The 17908-nt window shown below is 49.1% G+C and overlaps 3 gene segments (V, D, J or C); all 3 read right to left on the bottom strand.

Annotated features, from left to right (window-relative positions):
- LOC109455538 (immunoglobulin heavy variable 4-38-2) overlaps window positions 1-2864 on the bottom strand; it is a 26343-nt gene extending 23479 nt beyond the window's left edge. The window contains 1 exon segment of the V gene segment in view: window positions 2758-2864. Within this exon segment, the coding sequence occupies window positions 2758-2803 (46 nt within the window).
- LOC109455542 (immunoglobulin heavy constant epsilon) overlaps window positions 1-10485 on the bottom strand; it is a 144166-nt gene extending 133681 nt beyond the window's left edge. Inside the window, 1 exon segment of the C gene segment in view lies at window positions 10359-10485. Within this exon segment, the coding sequence occupies window positions 10359-10404 (46 nt within the window).
- Window positions 10486-17115: 6630 nt separating this feature from the next.
- LOC109439716 (immunoglobulin heavy variable 1-3) lies at window positions 17116-17602 on the bottom strand. The segment is given in 2 exon segments: window positions 17116-17435; window positions 17519-17602. Coding segments are annotated over 2 exon segments (366 nt in total).
- Window positions 17603-17908: the final 306 nt, after the last annotated feature.

The raw sequence follows: 17908 nt of genomic DNA, 5'->3' as shown, positions 1-17908 counted from the left end.
TTGTGACAACATGGATGGATCTTGAGAGTGTAATGCTGAGCGAAATAAGTCAGACAGAAAAAGCAGAGAACCATGTGATTTCACTGATATGTGGTATATAAACCAAAAACAACAAAAGAACAAGACAAACAAATGAGAAACAGAAACTCATAGACACAGACAATAGTTTAGTGGTTACCAGAGGGCACGGGGGGTGGGGGGTGGGAGATGAGGGTAAGGGGGATCAAATATATGGTGATGGAAGGAGAACTGACTGTGGGTGATGAACACACAATGGGATTTACAGATGATTTAATACAGAATTGTACACCTGAAATCTGTTTCTTTCTTAACCCTTTGCCACCCCTTCTTGTTCGTTCACTGCCTGTGTTGCACTGGACACGACAAGAGCACAGCATTCACTCTCAGTAATGCACAAATCCTGTTTTTCAGTTTGCTTCCAATGAATTGCTTCAAAACGATTGCCACACATTTAGCCTCATTCTGGAAGAACAGATTGTCTCTTTTTCTTGTGATACCAAATTGGACTCATCCCACCAGGTGTCCTGGTGCAGGATGGTGGATGTGACCTGTCCCCTGGTGGTCACGCGGAGCCACACAGCTGCATGAGGCAGGCACATTATCATGATTCTTTCCTTCCATCAAAGAGTTTGAGATGAAAGGCTGACATCTAAGGTCGGTTTTGCTCAAAGAAGAGAATTGGATATGGAGACAGATGATGAGAACACCCTTAGCACTCACAGTTCTTTTTAATTGTAATAATTTGAAGATAGCTGTTTGGTTTGATATATTGGGGGTACCAAAATGTACACACATGACTTGTATTCATCTTTTGTTATTGGTATATGTTGAGTATCACAATTTTAATACACTTTTTTCTTTCTTAAAATGTGTATATATGGTTTTGGCACCCTCTATATGTTCATTTTTTGTAGCTACTTATTTAATTCTACAATCAAATTGATTGAAACTTTTAGAGAATGTGAGTGAATATAAAGTGAGAAAACAATATTAAAAAAATATGTACTGAGAGTAATACTCAATTCTTCGCTATTGTTTGTACAACTCCTTAAGTACGCTCAGCTCACAAGCCTTTGCTATATTTTTAATTCAATGTCCTAAACAATCTTTCAGTGGTGGGTTTGCTGTCAGTCCTACTGCATGTCTTTCCCATAACTGTAGCTCACAAATATCTGACTCTGCACATGGACTGGTCACTGTGACATGAGAAGTGACCAACACACCCACTGTGCTCCCTGACCAGTGTCTCGACAGAGCCACCCATGAGGTGTTCACCGTGATTCTCTCTAAATGTGGTCCATTGGGGTGTCCTGTGTCATAACGCTTCTGACTTGCTAGTGGTGCCTGGAGGTCAGCAGCCAGCTGTGTCCCCACCTGACACAGGCCTGTCCTGCAATAGTGCCTGTGTCACCATGAGTCATGTGTTCCCAAGACATGCGGGCTCAGCAGGGCCCCCTTCAGACACAGTGAGTGTAACCTGCCCTGGGGTGTCCACAAATGGACACACATGTTAGATGGATTAGATGACATGGGGACACGTGAATGCCCACGTATTTACTGGACCTCCTTCTGTGACGGGTACTGTGGGCAGAGCTGGGAGTGTGAGCAGAGCTCCAGCCCCATGGAGCTCAGGGTCTGGGACAGAGTGAGTGAGAGTTAGGACAGCAGGTGACAGAAGGTGATGTTGGGGTGGCTTTCAACCTCCACCCGAGTAAATGAGGAATGAGAGGCTGACAAGACGTAGGGAGGACAGAGACCGTGGGGGTGGAGGTCCTGGAGGCTGAACATGATCCCGTGGGGCCTGTGTGCCTGTGGGAAGGAGGTGCCCATGTGGGGACAGCGTGGGCATGTGGGGGGCAGAGAGTCTGAGCCCACTTCACAGGGACCTGGACTTTGCTGGTGTCTGTCTTTGTGTAAAGTGTTTCCCAGCCACAGGGAAGAGGTGAGTCTTCAGGGTGGTCACTTTATCAAGAAATAATTAGATGATACACAGTAACTTGGTGAAGAGGTTGTCCCCAGTCACTGATATGTCATCTGCAAACAGGCAGTGTCCGTGTTTCACTTGTCTGCAGTGAGAATATGAGAAAACAATCCACAGAGAAGAAGAAAGTGTTGTCCCTGGGGGCTGCTGAGCTCTTTGAAAGGAAATCCTTGCTCCAAATAAAGAGCGCCTTCCCCACCCAGGTGCACACCTGCTCCCTGTCACTCTTGAGCGCCCCCTGGTGTCCTGAGCGCCCCCTGGTGTCCTGAGCGCCCCCTGGTGTCCTGAGCACCCCCTGCAGCCCTCCCCTCTGTCCCCTGCAGGGAGGTTTGTGTCTGGGCTCACACTGACTTCCCCTCACTGTGTCCCTCGCACAGTAATACACGGCCGTGTCCTCGGTGGTGACAGATATCAGCTGCATGGAGAACTGGTTCTTGGATGTGTCTCTGGAGATAGAGGTGCGGCTCTTGAGGGACGGGCTGTAGTAAATGTTACCACAACATATGTACCCGATCCACTCCAGTCCCTTCCCCGGGGGCTGCCGGATCCAGCTCCAGTAGTAATAACTGGTTGTGATGGAGAATCCAGAGACAGCGCAGGTGAGGGACAGGGTCTGCGAGGGCTTCACCAGTCCTGGGCCCGACTCCTGCAGCTGCACCTGGGACAGGACACCTGGGGACAAGGAGAATCAGTCTGTCACTCACGTGCAGTCACATCCATCCCACAGACCCGTGTCTGACACCTGAGACCCTCACCTTGGGGGGCTGTCACCAGGCACAGGAGAAGACCCAGCAGTGTCATCTTCTTCTAGACCACAGCTCTGCCTTCCCCAGAGACCTCAGGCCTGTGTGAGGAGAGAGCTGGGAGCTCACAGCCCCAGGAGGGTTTTACCCTGGAGCCTGAGGAGAAATTTGCATGTGGGGCAGCCTGTTCCTATAAGTGGGAGGGACTGAGTCAGGCTCCCCTGGTCCTTATGGGGCCCAGTGGGGTCTCTTCTCTTGAATTCATACAGCCTCTGAGTCTGGGATGAAAGAGCCCATGGTCTATAAGACACATTGAAAATGGTCAAAGTCAAGCCCTACTTCTCTGAGTATAAAGTAAATGCTGGACTAGTTGAGTAGATCACCAGGTTTTAAAACTTATGTGTATTTGTAATAATCATTAACGTGATTAGCATTATGTGCAGCCACATCCTGACAGTGAACAGACTAAATCTACTTAGTTACAAAATATTTATAGACATAATCAAGATATAATAATATTTTTATCAACTTTGGTGGAAACATAATCCTGAAATAAAAACCTGTCCTTTCCTAAGTCCTATTTCTTATCACTTTCCTAAGGGCTGTACTGTCTGTGTCACATCAGGAAACCCTTGGCTTATCCAAGGTCCCACGTATTCTGCTCCAGTGATGTGTGTCTCTCCCTCCACCAATGCCACACAGTCTTGATTATTGTAGCCACATCACAAGTCTCTTCCCACTTTCAGAAACTCTTCAGTAGTAACTAAAATAACAGGACACTTGGCAGCGTTGGATTCTGGAGCATCCTGAGAAGGGCTGCAGACAGATCTTTGTCTCCATGTCAATCATCTGTAGGTCCCAGGAAGCCCACATCCTGGTCTGAGGACTGGGGACCCCCCATCCCTTTCTGATGGACGTCAGGGACATGTGTGTGTCGGCTGTGGGGTCACTGATGACTCAGGGATATGTGCTCATGACCTACAGAAATGTTCTTCAGAGTAACGAGAGGCCACTTCTGTGGGAAGCTCAGATGCTCCTTAGTCTCTCCGGCCAGGAATCCCAGAAAGAAATCCAAACACACGTGGCTCCCTAAATAAGAAATCTCTGCATTTGTGATCACACCCACCTACATCGACCCCTCTGAATGGATGAATTCCTAAGTATGGTGAGGCCTTACAGCAAAGACCTTTACGTGGGTCTAAAGCCAAAGTCACCAGCAGACCTCCTGTGCCATGTCAGGGCCCCGTGCAAATCAGTGTGAGGGGCCCTTGTTAAAGTTTAAGAATTTAGTGACACTGAGAGCACAGCAGACACTCTCAGTAATGCACAAATCCTGTTTTTCAGTTCTCTTCCGTTGAATGGCTTCAAAACAACTCCCACATCTTTAGCCTCGTTCTGCAAGAATAAATCTTGTCTTTTTCTTGTACTAGTAAATTGGGGTCGCCCCACCAGGTGTCCTGGTGCAGGACTGTGGAAGTGACCTGTCCCCTAGTGGTCACGCTGAGCCACACAGGCTGCATGAGGCAGGCACGTTGTCGTGATTCTTTCCTTCCATCAAAGAGTTTGGGATGAAAGACTGACATCTAAGCTCAATGTTTTTCTCATAAAAGAGAATAGGATATGAAGACAGATGATGAGAACACCTTTCAGCACTTACAATCCTTTCTAATTGTAAAAATTCGACGATAGCTGTTTGGTTTGATATATCGGGAGTACCAATATTGTGGGGAGCTGGAGCGTCAAGCGTTAAGAAAATGTAACTACAAGCAGAGGTTGGGAGGATCGCTGAGGGGAACTCCCATAAGCATAAAGAACAGACAGACACCTGCTGTTCTGGGGATGAGGAATTATCAAAAAGGTAAAGACAGTCAGGGTCAAACTTTGAAAAAACATAACTAATCTGTACTTGCTGCCTCAGCCGCTTTATGTAACCTTCTTGTTTCTGTCTGTATAAAAGAAAGCTGAAAAATCAAGCAGGCGAAGCAGTCTAGTCAGAACTGCTCGCCCTCCCGATCCCATCTTTGTCTCTTGTCTACTTTTTTCTCAATCCTCACTCCCCACTTCAGGAACCGTTCGTCTCGTCGGCAGGCTCGGACACAATATGTATACACATGACTTGTATTCATCTTTTGTCATTGGTATATGTTGCGTATGACAATTTTAATACACTTTTTTCCTTTCTTAAAATGTGTATATATTTTTTGGCACCCTCTATATGTTCATTTTTTTGTAGCTATTTCTTTAATTCTACAATCAAATTGATTGAAACTTTCAGGGAATGTGAGTGAATATAAAGTGAGAAAACAATATTTAAAATGAATGTACTGAGAGTAATACTCAATTCCTCGCTATTGTTTGTACAACTCCTTAAGTACACTCAGCTCATATGCCTTTGCTATGTTTTTAATTCAATGTCCTAAACAATCTTTCAGTTGTGGGTTCCCTGTCAGTCCTACTTCACGTCTTTCCCATAACTTTAGCTCACGAATATCTGACTCTGCACATGGACTGGTCACTGTGACATGAGAAGTGACCAACACACCTACTGTGTTCCCTGACCAGTGTCTTGACAGAGCCACCCATGAGGTGTCCACAGTGATTCTCTCTAAATGTGGTCCACTGGGGTGTCCTGTGTCATGAAGCTTCTGACTTGTTTGTGGTGCCTTTCAGCTGTGTCCCCACCTGACACAGGCCTGTCCTGCAATAGTGCCTGTGTCACCATGAGTCATATGTTTCCAAGACACGTGGGCTCAGCAGGGCCACCTTCAAACCACCTGAGTGTATCCTGCCCTGGGGTGTCCACAAATGGACACACATGTTAGATGGATTAGATGACATGGGGGCACGTGAATGCCCACGTATTTACTGGACCTCCCTTCTGTGACGGGTACTGTGGGCAGAGCTGGGAGTGTGAGCAGAGCTCCAGCCCCATGGGCTCAGGGTCTGGGACAGAGTGAGTGAGAATTAGGACAGTAGACGGCAGACAGAAACACTGGTGTGTGTTACAATATCCACTTGCGTAAATCAAGACCTAGAGTTTGCCATTGAAATATTGTGGGTACTACAGAGTTCAAGGATCTAGAGGTCCTGGGGGGCTTCTCCCCCGTGCAGCCAAGTGTGCCTGTGTGAAGTATGGGCCCCTGTGGGGACACCGTGGGCATGTGGGGGGCAGAGAGCCTGAGCTCAGCACACAGGGGCCTGGACAGTGCTGGGGTCTCTCTGTGTGGGAGATGTTTCCTAACCACAGGGGAGACGAGAGCCCTCAGGATGGTCTTTCTGTGACAACCAGGACACACAGGAATTCGGTGCAGGAAAGGCCCCAGTGACTGGTGAAATGTCATTGCAAACAGTTTCCACTTTGTGTGTTGGCTGCTGAGAATAAGAGACATTAGAGTCACAAAGATGGTCGAAGTCTTGTCCCTGAGGGCAGCTGAGAAATTTCAGAGGAAATCTCTGTTCCCAACAGAAAATTGCTTTCCCAATCAGGACCACACCTGCTCCTGGGGCTGGTGGCTGTGCTGGGTGTGTCCTGAGCGCCCCCTGGTGTCCTGAGCGCCCCCTGCAGCCAAACCCCCTGTCCCCTGCAGGGAGGTTTGTGTCTGGGCTCACACTGACTTCCTCTCAATGTGTCCCTCGCACAGTAATACACGGCCGTGTCCTCGGCTCTCAGACTCTCCATTTGTAGATAAGCAGTGCTCTTCGAATCATCTCTCGAGATGGTGAATCTGCCTTTCACAGATGCAGCGTATTCTGTTGTTTGGCCATTAGCTTTGTTTCTAATGAAACCTACCCACTCCAGGCCCTTTCCTGGAGTCTGGCGGATCCAGTCTATATAATAGTCACTGAACGTGAATCCAGAGCCTTTGCAGGAGAGTCGCAGAGACCCCCCAGGAGGTCTCAGATTCCCCCCAGACTCCACCAGCTGCACCTCACACTGGACACCTGCAGACAAGAGACACTGTGCTTAGGAGAATAGACACACACACACACACACACACACACACACACACAGGCCCCCAGTTTCTCCATTATGTTACCATATAAAATGGTCAATGTGAGAGCCCAGCTCAGCCAAAACTTCATGATGCTTCCCCTGGGTTAACTTCTGGAGCAAATGGAAACTGCAGAGACCCTGGGGCTGGGGCTGCTGTCCCAGAGCTGCGGGCACAGGGGCTGGGCTGGGTTTATCAGCACCCGGGGCACCTCATTTGCATGTCCTCCTCCTCTTAGGGACAGAGAAGTGGAGCCACTGGGGGACGGTCCTCCATGGACTCGGAGAGACAAGCCCCGCCCTGTGAAAGCCAGGCTTTTCTAGGGGCTGGTTAGTCTGTGTGCTGTGGAGTTATCACCGAGGGTGTTAAACATACCACCAGTCTTGACACAAGCTTTAATTTACAAAGACATTCCTCATGTACAGTGTTCCGTGATTTTCCCACTGAGGATGAACTCCCCCTGTGTCCTTGTCCACACGTCAAAGTGCAGGGAGGTTAGTCACCATCTGCAGCACCCCGGGGCTGGTGGCCGGTGGGCACTGCAAGGGGTGCTCCCTGTGTTTTCAACATACAGTCAGTGCCTTTGTGCCTCTGTGGACTGAGATGCTTCAGAGCAGAGGAGGACAGTGGAAAGAAGGAATAAACGCACACAGAGCATTTTAACTTTCCTAGATGTTCTCAGCTCCTGGTCTCGTCATCCATCCTGCCTCAGTGACTTACCGACATTTATATCAAGTGACTGAGGTGCACACATTCCATGAGCCACTGCTCAACCCGCTGTACGGTGCTGTCACTCAGATACCACACTGCCATTACTGTGCACAATCTCTGGAAAACAGGACACCTTTAAATTAAAATGACCAAACCTGATCAACAGTTAAGCCCCTTGGCTAAAGGTCCTCGGTAGTGGACTTAATGTCCAGTACTTCAAGAACGCACCAGTAATCTCCCTGTGGCTGGGTTACTGGCAGGACCATGAATTTGTGGGTTTTACCCCCAGTACAGCGCTACCTTGCGGCACACAGATGTGCTACAATCTTGGGAGGGTTCATGGATTATACCCACTTCTAAGGCTTCCATTCCATTACTTCTGTTTGCAGCCTCCTGTGATCTTTAACCAGGACTTTTGGTTTTATTGAAAGAAACGTCAGAGAAAAACTCCTTGAACATGACTGGGAGGAAACTCACGACGTACTTTTAACAACAGATGCAGCAGTTAAACTCCCAGAAGTCAATCGTGGCTGTCGTATCGCACCACAGTCTGGATCCGTTCCAGGTGGTGTGTGAAAGTAGCACACACTGGGTGGTTTATGAACAACAGGAATGTATTTCTCACAGGTCTGGAATCTGTGAAATCCAAGGTGAGAGTGCTGGGAGATTTGATGTCTGGTGAGAGCCACATCCTGGACGGTTCTGTTTTCACTGTAATCTCAGAGAGTGGATGGGGCAAGGGGCCTTCTCAGTCCTCTGTTGTCAGGTCACTAACCCCATTCAAGAGGGCTCCATCCCATGACCTACGCACTTCCAGTGGCCCCACCTGCTACCACCATCACATTGGGCATTAGGGTTCAATGAGTGAATTTTAGTGGGACACAAACATTTGGCCCATAGAAGCAACTAAAGGCTCAATTCATAATTTGACCCAATGGGAAGGTTACTGTAATAGAGCGCCTCCAACAGGACCTGCATAGATCCTGCGGAAGCTTGTCATGTCTGGAAGCAGAAGCTGACCAGAGTTTTAAGAACAAGTTGATGACCTTGGATCGTGGAGAGTTTCCACTTCAGACTGTGGACGAAGATTTCTATCTCTGTTGTCGTTGTTGTTGCTGCTGCTGCTGCTATTACTTACATGTAATCATTCCCGTTTTCTGTGAAATAGAATTGTTTCCCACTCATAATGGTCATTATCCCCTCTTCGCTCATTTGGTATAGTTGTTAAGTGGAGTAAGTAGTCAGACTCTATTTTGTGATGTTCGACACTAACACATTAAGGTTCATTCCTCCCTCTTCTCCCTCTGTGCACATGTGTGAAATCTGAGGAGAAAGCACGGGCTCTCCCTTGTTTGTTGCAGGTGGGAGTTTGAAACCACACAAGCCCCTCCTGTGAGCAGGACCCGCCCTGTCCCTCACAACTGAATCACAATAAAAACCCTGAGCCAGTCTCCTTTGCTGGATCTACCGAAGTGTTTCTGACCTGCTGGAAGACCGGCCCTGCTCTCAACAGACACCTCAATGATGGAGGTGACAAACCTTTCACAGTGCGTGTGTGTGAGTGTGCGTGTGTGTGACGTAATCAGTTGTGGTGGGATCCCTTTTCATCTGCGTGGTTTCAACTACTATTGGTGCCACGAGCATGGTGCCGAGTCAATGAGCTCCACCCTTGGGAGTCTTTCTTCTCTGGCTTTGGGTTTATGGTCTCTGTTACCTGAAGCCCAGCACACACGTTGCCCTGCTGCCGGCTTGGACCAGGAGCTGTGTGGTGCTGTGCTTCACTGTTCAGACCAGCAGAGCCTCTTTCTGGGTGTAGGTGACTTAGGGCAGAAGATGTGCTGACTCACTGGTATTCACCCAATAAGTAAGTGGGTGTAAGCGGCCATATTGTGTGTACATGTGAGAATGTTTTCCTCCTATTACAACAAACCTCTATGATTCGGACACTGAAGAGGTAAACACAGAATCATGAAGCAAGAGAGGTTCCCAGGAGGAAACTGCTATATGCAGAGGAAATCCCAGACCCTGACAGGAAACGAACCCTTAAACACCATCGGCACCTGCTCCTGGGATTCCTCCCTGTACCCAGTGGGTCCTGGGTGCCCCTGGTGGTACAGTGTCTCTGGTGGTGCAGAGTGCCCATTGGTGGTCCTGAGGAGCCGTGCTGGTTCTGAAAACCTCCTGGTGTTCTGAGTGCCTGGTAGGAGTTCTAGTAGCCCCTGGTGTCCCGAGCGCCCCCTGGTGTCCTGAGCGCCCCCTGGTGTCCCGAGTGCCCCCTGGTGTCCCGAGTGCCCCCTGGTGTCCTGAGCGCCCCCTGGTGTCCCGAGCGCCCCCTGGTGTCCCGAGTGCCCCCTGGTGTCCTGAGCGCCCCCTGGTGTCCCGTGCGCCCCCTGGTGTCCCGAGCGCCCCCTGGTGTCCTGAGCGCCCCCTGCAGCCCAGCCCCCCTGGCCCCTGCAGGGAGGTTTGTGTCTGGGCTCACACTGACTTCCCCTCACTGTGTCCCTCGCACAGTAATACACGGCCGTGTCCTCGGCTCTCAGGCTGGTCATTTGCAGATACAGCGTGTTCTTGGCGTTGTCTCTGGAGATGGTGAATCGGCCCTTCACGGAGTCGGCGTAGTTTTTCTCACTTCCATCAGGTTTAATACGTGAGACCCATTCCAGCCCCTTCCCTGGAGCCTAGCGGACCCAGTTCATCCAGTAGCTACTGAAGGTGAATCCAGAGGCTGCACAGGAGAGTCACAGAGACCCCCCAGGCTGCACCAAGCCTCCCCCAGACTCCACCAGCTGTACCTCACACTGGACACCTGCAAACACAGAGACTTCCTGGTCAGGAAACTGTCACATATGCACTGTTTCTCTCACTCACATTCTCTCACATACTCAGAGTCTCCTGTTCTCCATAAATTACCTCTTAAAACAGCAACAAGGAAAACCCAGCTGAGCCCAAACTCCATGGTGTGTCGTCTGTGCTCAGTCCTGATCACGGAATGGGGACACCTGGGGATCCCGGGGCTGGGGCTCCTGTCCCACAGCTGCAGGGTCAGGGCTGGGCTGGTTTTCATCAGCAGAGGGGCCCCTATTTGCATGTCCTCCTTCCATGTAGGGAGCTCCGGGGTTGGACGCTGACATAAAGGACATGGTCACAGAGTGTAATCTGTTCACAGGAACATGTCTGGTAAGAATTCACCCCCGTATCTGGGCTGGTACATCTCCCACTGGACCCAGCCGCTCCCCTGAACCAACTCCAGGGCAGGTGGACATGCCCAGGGATGTCAGGCCCACCTGGCTGGACACAAGATCATACTGCAATGCTCATAGAAAGACCAGGCAGCAAACAAATCATAATAGAAAACATAGAGAAAGGGTAAAATTAAAGTGAAATGCCATGAAGGTCACCAGTACAGACCACAGCAAGGGGAACCAACCATGACAACCAGAGGAAGAGTTATAGACACAGGTGGGTGCAGGCTGGGGACACAGGTAGTTGCGTCTGACAATTATTTCCCTGTAAAGAGCTCACAGCATAAACTAAGAGCAGAGTTGAACCTGGAGCAAGTGGACCAAGTGTCTGAGGAGACGGGAGTGTCTGTAGGCTCACTGGGGAAACAGAAGCACGACCCCCACAGAGAAGCAGAGCCGTGCCACGGGGTGTATTCAGTTCTGGAGTCTGGGGCTGTCTATGTAGCATCGTCACTGTCCCCATTTCTGTTTTATTCTCCAGACCCCGTGTAAGACCAGCTTCAAATGTTGTGGACAGAGATGAAACTCAGTCATAACAAGGCATTTTCTGTAGTAGGTACATATAAATAATAAGGAGTAGAGGTTATGGAAATTCAGTTATTAAAAATAATTTCATTGAAATATATTTGATGTATTGTGTAAATTTAAGGTGTACAACATGGCAATTGGATACTTTTATATATTGTAGTGTGATTCTCGTTGTAGCCATAAGTACCACCTCTATCACATTAACGATTATTCCCTTTTAGTGCTCGGAATAACTCAGGTGTCCTCTGTCAGAAAGATGGTGAATATAATGCAGTACTGTTTACATTCACGGCACTGTGCCCTAGAACTCTGAGGTTTATTCACTGTTCATTGCACGTCTGTGCCTTTAAACTAGCGAACGTCTGATGGCAATCTCTAAGACGGATTAACCATTATCATGAAATCACTAGTTATATAAAGAGCATTGTATTTCCTTATCCACTGATGACAGAACCTCTGAATAATTCAAATCACCTCCTGCTATTGAAGCTGATCAATTATATGAGAAAATGGACGCCCACATCGATGAGTCTTATTTTCCCCATCAGGTTTCTGTGTCTCAGTGACATGTGACATAGTGCCAGTCAGGGAACAGGAGCGACGGTCTGTGGTACATTCCTGGTTCTTCAGAAGTTCATTTCCCAAGAACCATCTCTTCCCACCCCCAGTCCCTTCCCTGTCTGCGTGTGACCCTGGAAAATGTCCCCATGTCCTCACATGATGGGAGTCACCTGGAACATGAAGCCGACTCACTGGTGTATCAATGTGCAAAACTGGGGGGAAAACTACTTGGACATAAGTGGTTGAATTAACCAACAGAGGCCACGCACGTCCAGGCTTCTCGTGTCATCAGGTTGGGGTCTTCCCTGTTGTTCAGCCACTTTAAGTTGTCTTTGTTACTTGCCTCTGAAATGTTCACACACGTGATCTAGAGTCATAAAGTTAATGTGTTGATGGTGTGTAGGCACAAGATCATGTGTGTGTGGAGTTTGTATCTTGCAGGTTTTAGATTTCACTTTCTAGTTCTATTAGTTTTCTGCTGCTGTCTTTAGGGTTTCCTATCAGTAATATCATGTCTCTGAACACAGATAAACACAGAAAAGTTGACTTCTTGCCATCTGATTTAGACGCTTTCATCTCTTTTCTTGCCTAATGATTCTGACCAGCTCTGTGTTGGACAGAAGCTGTCACAGTGGGGACTCTTGTCTGGGACCTGATCTTAGAAGAACAGCGTTTGAATTTTCTCTGTGTAGCATGATGGTAGCTGTTGGCTTCTCATATGTGGTTTTTATTAAGTTGTGGTGCATCCCTTATGTGACTAATTTGTTGAGGCTTTTTATCATGGAGGGATTTTGAATTTTTTCAGCTGCTGTTCCTTTTTTACCCATATATTTATTTGAAGGTTTAGTTTTCCCTTCATTCTGTGAATGTGGTGTGTATCACGTTTGCTGATGTACATATGTTGAACGATCCATGAATTCTAGGAATAAATTCCACTTGTTAATAGTAAATGATCCTTTCAATGTGCTGTCAGCTTTCCTAGTATATTGTTGTGGATTTTTGCATGTACGGTCATCAGGGATGTTGTCCTGTCATTTACTTTTCTTTTATTGTCATTGCTGGGCTTTGGTGTGAGTGTAAGGGTCATCTTACTAAATGAGTTTGTAAATGGTTCCTCTTCTTGCAATTCTTGGAGCTTTTGAGAAGAACTGATTGAAACGTATAATTGTTCTTTGAAGATTCGTAGAATTGACCCTTGAATCCATCTAAACCTGAGCTTTTCTTTATTGGGACATTTTGATTACCTACTTCAATTATTATGAAAATGTTTGTATCGATCTAGCGACGTCAGGATCAAATTATATAATAATTGAAGCACCAAATAAGTGGGCTGATGAATACAACTGTTTGTCTTCACAGGGTCTGGACTCAATAGTGAAATTCCCACGTGTACACACACATGGTGCTGAGAGTGACAGCCTTACAGACGCCCTAATTCTGTGTCCCACAGTCAGATTAGCAACATAAACTGCAGGGAGCAGGTGGTGGTTCCCACTCCCGCGGCTGCAGCCCCTGCTGGTGGGACCTGAGCGCCCCCTGCAGCCCAGCCCGTGTCCTGCAGGGGAGGGTCCTGTCTGGGCTCACAGGGCATGACCTCTAGCGTCTCTAGTCCAGTGTTAAATGTCTGTGCCCTGACCTCACAATGCTCCCTCAGGGACACCATGAGCTTTGACCTCATCTCTGGACATAGCAGAATTGGTGTCACTAAACCCCAATGACACTGCAGATTGTCCCCAAGCAAGGGCTTTATGAAACCACCAGGGAGCCCCTTCCCTGGGACTGCCAGATGCACTGACACAGTCCTGAGCACAGAAGTTCTGGGGACTTTGTGGGTGAAGGGGGCCCTTATCTCCTGTAGGTTCCTCTTCTTGAAGGTGACATCCGACTATATCTGCAGATGCAGACTCACGTATTTGAAAGCCCACTCCACATCTGGGCGTCAGTAGGTCACACACACACACACACACACACACACACACACACTCAAACACCGAATTTCATGCTAAGGAACTCCAAATTTGCCTTTAGTCTCTGTAGCTAACAATGGGCAGTGTCCCCAAACTGACACTTGGCCTGGGTAACTGACCTGCTTTGACAAACACAACAAAAGCAAACATCACTCACACCGAGGAGACATGGACTGATCCCATTGAAGTAATGCTCAGGGAACCAGGGTCTCCTGGCACCTGTCAACCTTCCATTCCTGGATTAAGTGCACATGATAGGAGCTTAATGAACAATTGGATGCAGTGAAGGGCTAAGTGCACAGATACCTACTGTGTGTGAGGAAGGTCGCCAGCAGGTAAGAGGTGTGATCTTCTCTGACCAGCAGGGCTTTTCATCCCTTTGGACCCAGGGACCAGGTGTCCGTCAGGTCTTTAGAAGAAAACACACGGTCAGCTCCCTGGGAAGGACCTTCGAGGGGCTGCTGACCACCTGCGCTGCTGTCCAAGGAACAGGGAAGGCCTCCTGCATCCATGCAGCCCACTCTAAATAGACCCAGGTCTTCACCCCAAGACCACTGGAGCCTGTCCCTGCAGGTGACCTGAAACCTGGCACTGCCAGGTCCACTGGCCAGGCCCCAGGGGAGATGGCACCATCATGTGACACCTTTCCCAAGGTCATAGGTCGAGAGACTTGCCTTTCACTTATTCCTTAAAATAACCATCATGTACACTCTGTAAAAATGTAGGAAACCATTCTGTTATGAGTTAACATTCCCACACTTGTTAGTCATTGGCTGTAAGGCTGTCTGGAGAGTGAGTGTCTCTTTCTATCCACCTTCCCTCTCTGTGTTTCCACTATGACTCCTTTTCAACCTGTGTCCCGCTCTTATTAACCATCTCTTTTTCAACAGGTTGTGCAGACACCAAACTCACTCTTATGCCAGTTTACCAAACCCTGGTGACATTAACTAACCACTGTTATTGCTGGTTATGTCGGCACCTCAATAGCGCAAAAGCACCAGGCTTTGTTCCTGCCGATGTGAACACCTAATGGACTGGGGACATGCTGGTGACAGACAGGGTGTGGTGTCCATGACAACACAGACATCACTCTGCCTCTTGCTGCTGAGTCACTCGGGCCCAGGGAATTCTACAGAATCTCAGAGACTGTATTTATCCAGAGGGGGACACAGAAGAAAAACATCCCCTGAGCATTGGAAGCAGATATGACACTGGGCGTTCCTGGTGACATATCAGGACAACATTGCACTCAAACTCTGTGGTCTGAGTCCACAGGTGGCACAACCAAACTTCCCCAGGGGACTAAGTGACTGTAGCACCACCTTCTGGGCCCAGGTGCCTGCTAGCTCACCAGGTGTTTGGTGACCCACCACACCCCATGTGACTCGGCTATTGCAGCTGCTCCTGAGTCAGCTGCCCAGTGGCCCATAATGTGTGTGTGTCTGTGTGTGTGTGTGTGTGTGCACCAAACCTGTGCACTGCCTTGGCCAGGCAGCAGGACCCAGCTTACAGCTGCCACAGGCCGACGACAGGCCCTCTACAGCAGCTATTTCACACCCATTCTGCTCTCACACACTGACACAGCATGTGGAGGCTGGAGACACTGACATGACTCATGAAATACTTCGGATCCTGAGAACAACAGATTCTGCTGTGACTCTGTCTGTGAGCCACGGTCCTTTATTTTGTGTGTAGGACTAAAGTATTAAGGGATCCCACCCAAACTGTCAGGATGACGTGGATTCGGGTATGTGGCTCCTTCTGTTCCTCCACACGCCACCCAGAAAGCAGCCACATTACACATTTAGGGCCCTGTGTTCATATGTTGTGCCCCACACAGCTGCCAGGTGAGAATGGCAGGATGTCACCTGCGTATCCCATGTCCAAGTTCTTTTCAGCGCTGAAGGTCTGATTCCCACGCTTTGGAGACTATGAATTGGAAGAAGTGACCTTAAGTCTCTCCAGGGCAATGGAACGAGAGCTCCCCACCACTGTGCAAACTGCAGGACGTGAACCCCTGAGTCTCCGTACACTGACCACCCAGAGGAGGAGCCTGTGTGGTCACTGATGAAAATGCTGCTTTTCTGTAAAGTGAACGGGACACACGGAATCTCACTCAATCTGTTAAAAGGACCGTTCACACTTTCCATCAGATCAATGACGCAGAGGTGTCATTGGACTGGCCTGTCCCCAGGGACGGGGACTGGTCTGATGGGTTTCTGGAAAGAGCTGCAAAGTGTCCTTTCCTGTTTGTCCATCCTCGTTCTGTCTCCTTCTCTCCTTTGCAGATGTCTTAGCACTCAGCTTCCCTCCCGTTCTCTCTCTCCACAGCCAGCATCCAGCTCTCACTACACGACTCTTCCAGGGTCGTTCAAAGGAGGAAATGGTTGAAAGGTTGGGGCCAAGGGCAGTCTCCCGAGGACATCCCACAATGGGGTATAACTATTTAGAATGAGTGACTTGAAAAGCAGCCAGAGGAAGAAGGGCACGTGGAGCCTCCATTTTGTCCTCAAATGAAGGAAAAAAAATCTCCCCTGTGTAAGAAGTTGTCGTTGCTCCAAGGTGGGTTCCTATGATATCAAGGTCTTGAACCCAAGGAACAGAAGAAATTTTGAAAATGTGATACATGACGAATCTTCGGATGGAGAGACTGTCAGGACCTGTTACATGGACACTGATGCCCACGCTTTGGAGACTATGAATTGGCAGAAGTGATCTGATGGTGGAGGGAGCCCTGCAGCCTCTGGGAGACACACAGCCCTGGGGAGACTGATATTTAGACCCAGTTTAGCTCTTTTCCTGAACAGTAAGAGGGTAAGTCTGCCTTTCAAACCCGTGTGTGGTGTTTTGGGACAGTTTCCAGAGACACCAACGAGCAGGTCCTACACGTCCACACACGACTGTGGATGCCTGCGTTCTCATGACTATTAGGGGCGGGGACATATGTCAGGGCTTCTGTGTTCTCTGTCCTCCATTCTGCTTCCTGCTGTGACCCTTAGACTGTAATGCAGTTTATCTTCTCTGACCACAGAGAGGGAGCCGCCTGCAATAGCTCAAAGGAGAAGATTCTGGCTTCTTTTGAGGACTCAGTTCTAGGATGTCATGTTCCAATCCACCATTATGGTCATATTTACACCATGAAAATAAGAAAACACTACAGAAAGTTTAGTTATTTTTTTCTCCTCCTGGGAGTTGGTTTGCCAACACAGAACTGAAAATATTCCAAAAATAATTAATGAAAGCAGTCCCTTTGTCTCTATATCCATAAACCTAACTCAAATAGTGGCTGTGCCCAGCTGCCTCTGTCGTCTCCTCAGCCCCGCACAGCTGCCCTGTCCCTCAGGGTTCCTGACACTCTCAGGATGTGGGTCATCTCACTGTGTCCCTCGCACAGTAATACACGGCCGTGTCCTCAGGTCTCAGACTGCTCAGCTCCATGTAGGCTGTGCTGGTGGATGTGTCCCTGGTCCTAGTGACTCTGCCCTGGAACTTCTGTGCAGAGCTTGTGCCACCATTGCCTGCATAGATCCGTTCCATCCACTCAAGCCCTTGTCCTGGGGCCTGTCGCACCCAGTGCATGTTGTAGCTGGTGAAGGTGTATCCGGAAGCCTTGCAGGACACCTTCACGGAGGCCCCAGGCTTCCTCACCTCAGCCCCAGGCTGCACCAGCTGGACCTCGGAGTGGACACCTGTGGGGAGGAGACAGGAGTGGGTGGATCCCCTGTGACTGGCCCAGGTCCCCTCATCAGCCAGGGACTGGGGAGTCCCTTACCTGTCGCCACTGCCACCAGGAAGAGGACTATCCAGCTCCAGTCCATGGTGAGGGCTGTGCTGTCAGGACGTCTGTCGGGGAGCGTGTGGCTGTGGGGCGATGCTCTCAGGGCACAGACATGTCCATATTTAACCCCGACCACCTGGGCTCATTTGCATATTCATGAGCAGAGGGTTTCATAGCTGAAGACTTGGCCCACGTGAGAGACTCAGTGACACAGGACCATGTTCAGTGGGCGTCTGAGGGGCCAAGTCCTAATCCCTGTTGGGGGATATGTGTCCCCTGCCAGGTCCCTGAATCTGTGCAAACAGAGGTCTTCCCAGTGAGGAACCAACCCTCAGGATGCGATCCTCACTGAGAACCCACCTTTGAATGACACGGAGACCACCA

The sequence above is a fragment of the Rhinolophus sinicus genome, linkage group LG03 (assembly GCF_036562045.2).
Source record: "Rhinolophus sinicus isolate RSC01 linkage group LG03, ASM3656204v1, whole genome shotgun sequence".
NCBI lineage: Eukaryota > Metazoa > Chordata > Mammalia > Chiroptera > Rhinolophidae > Rhinolophus > Rhinolophus sinicus.
Note: the sequence above shows the minus strand (reverse complement) of the source record. Positions and strands in the feature narration are given on the sequence as shown.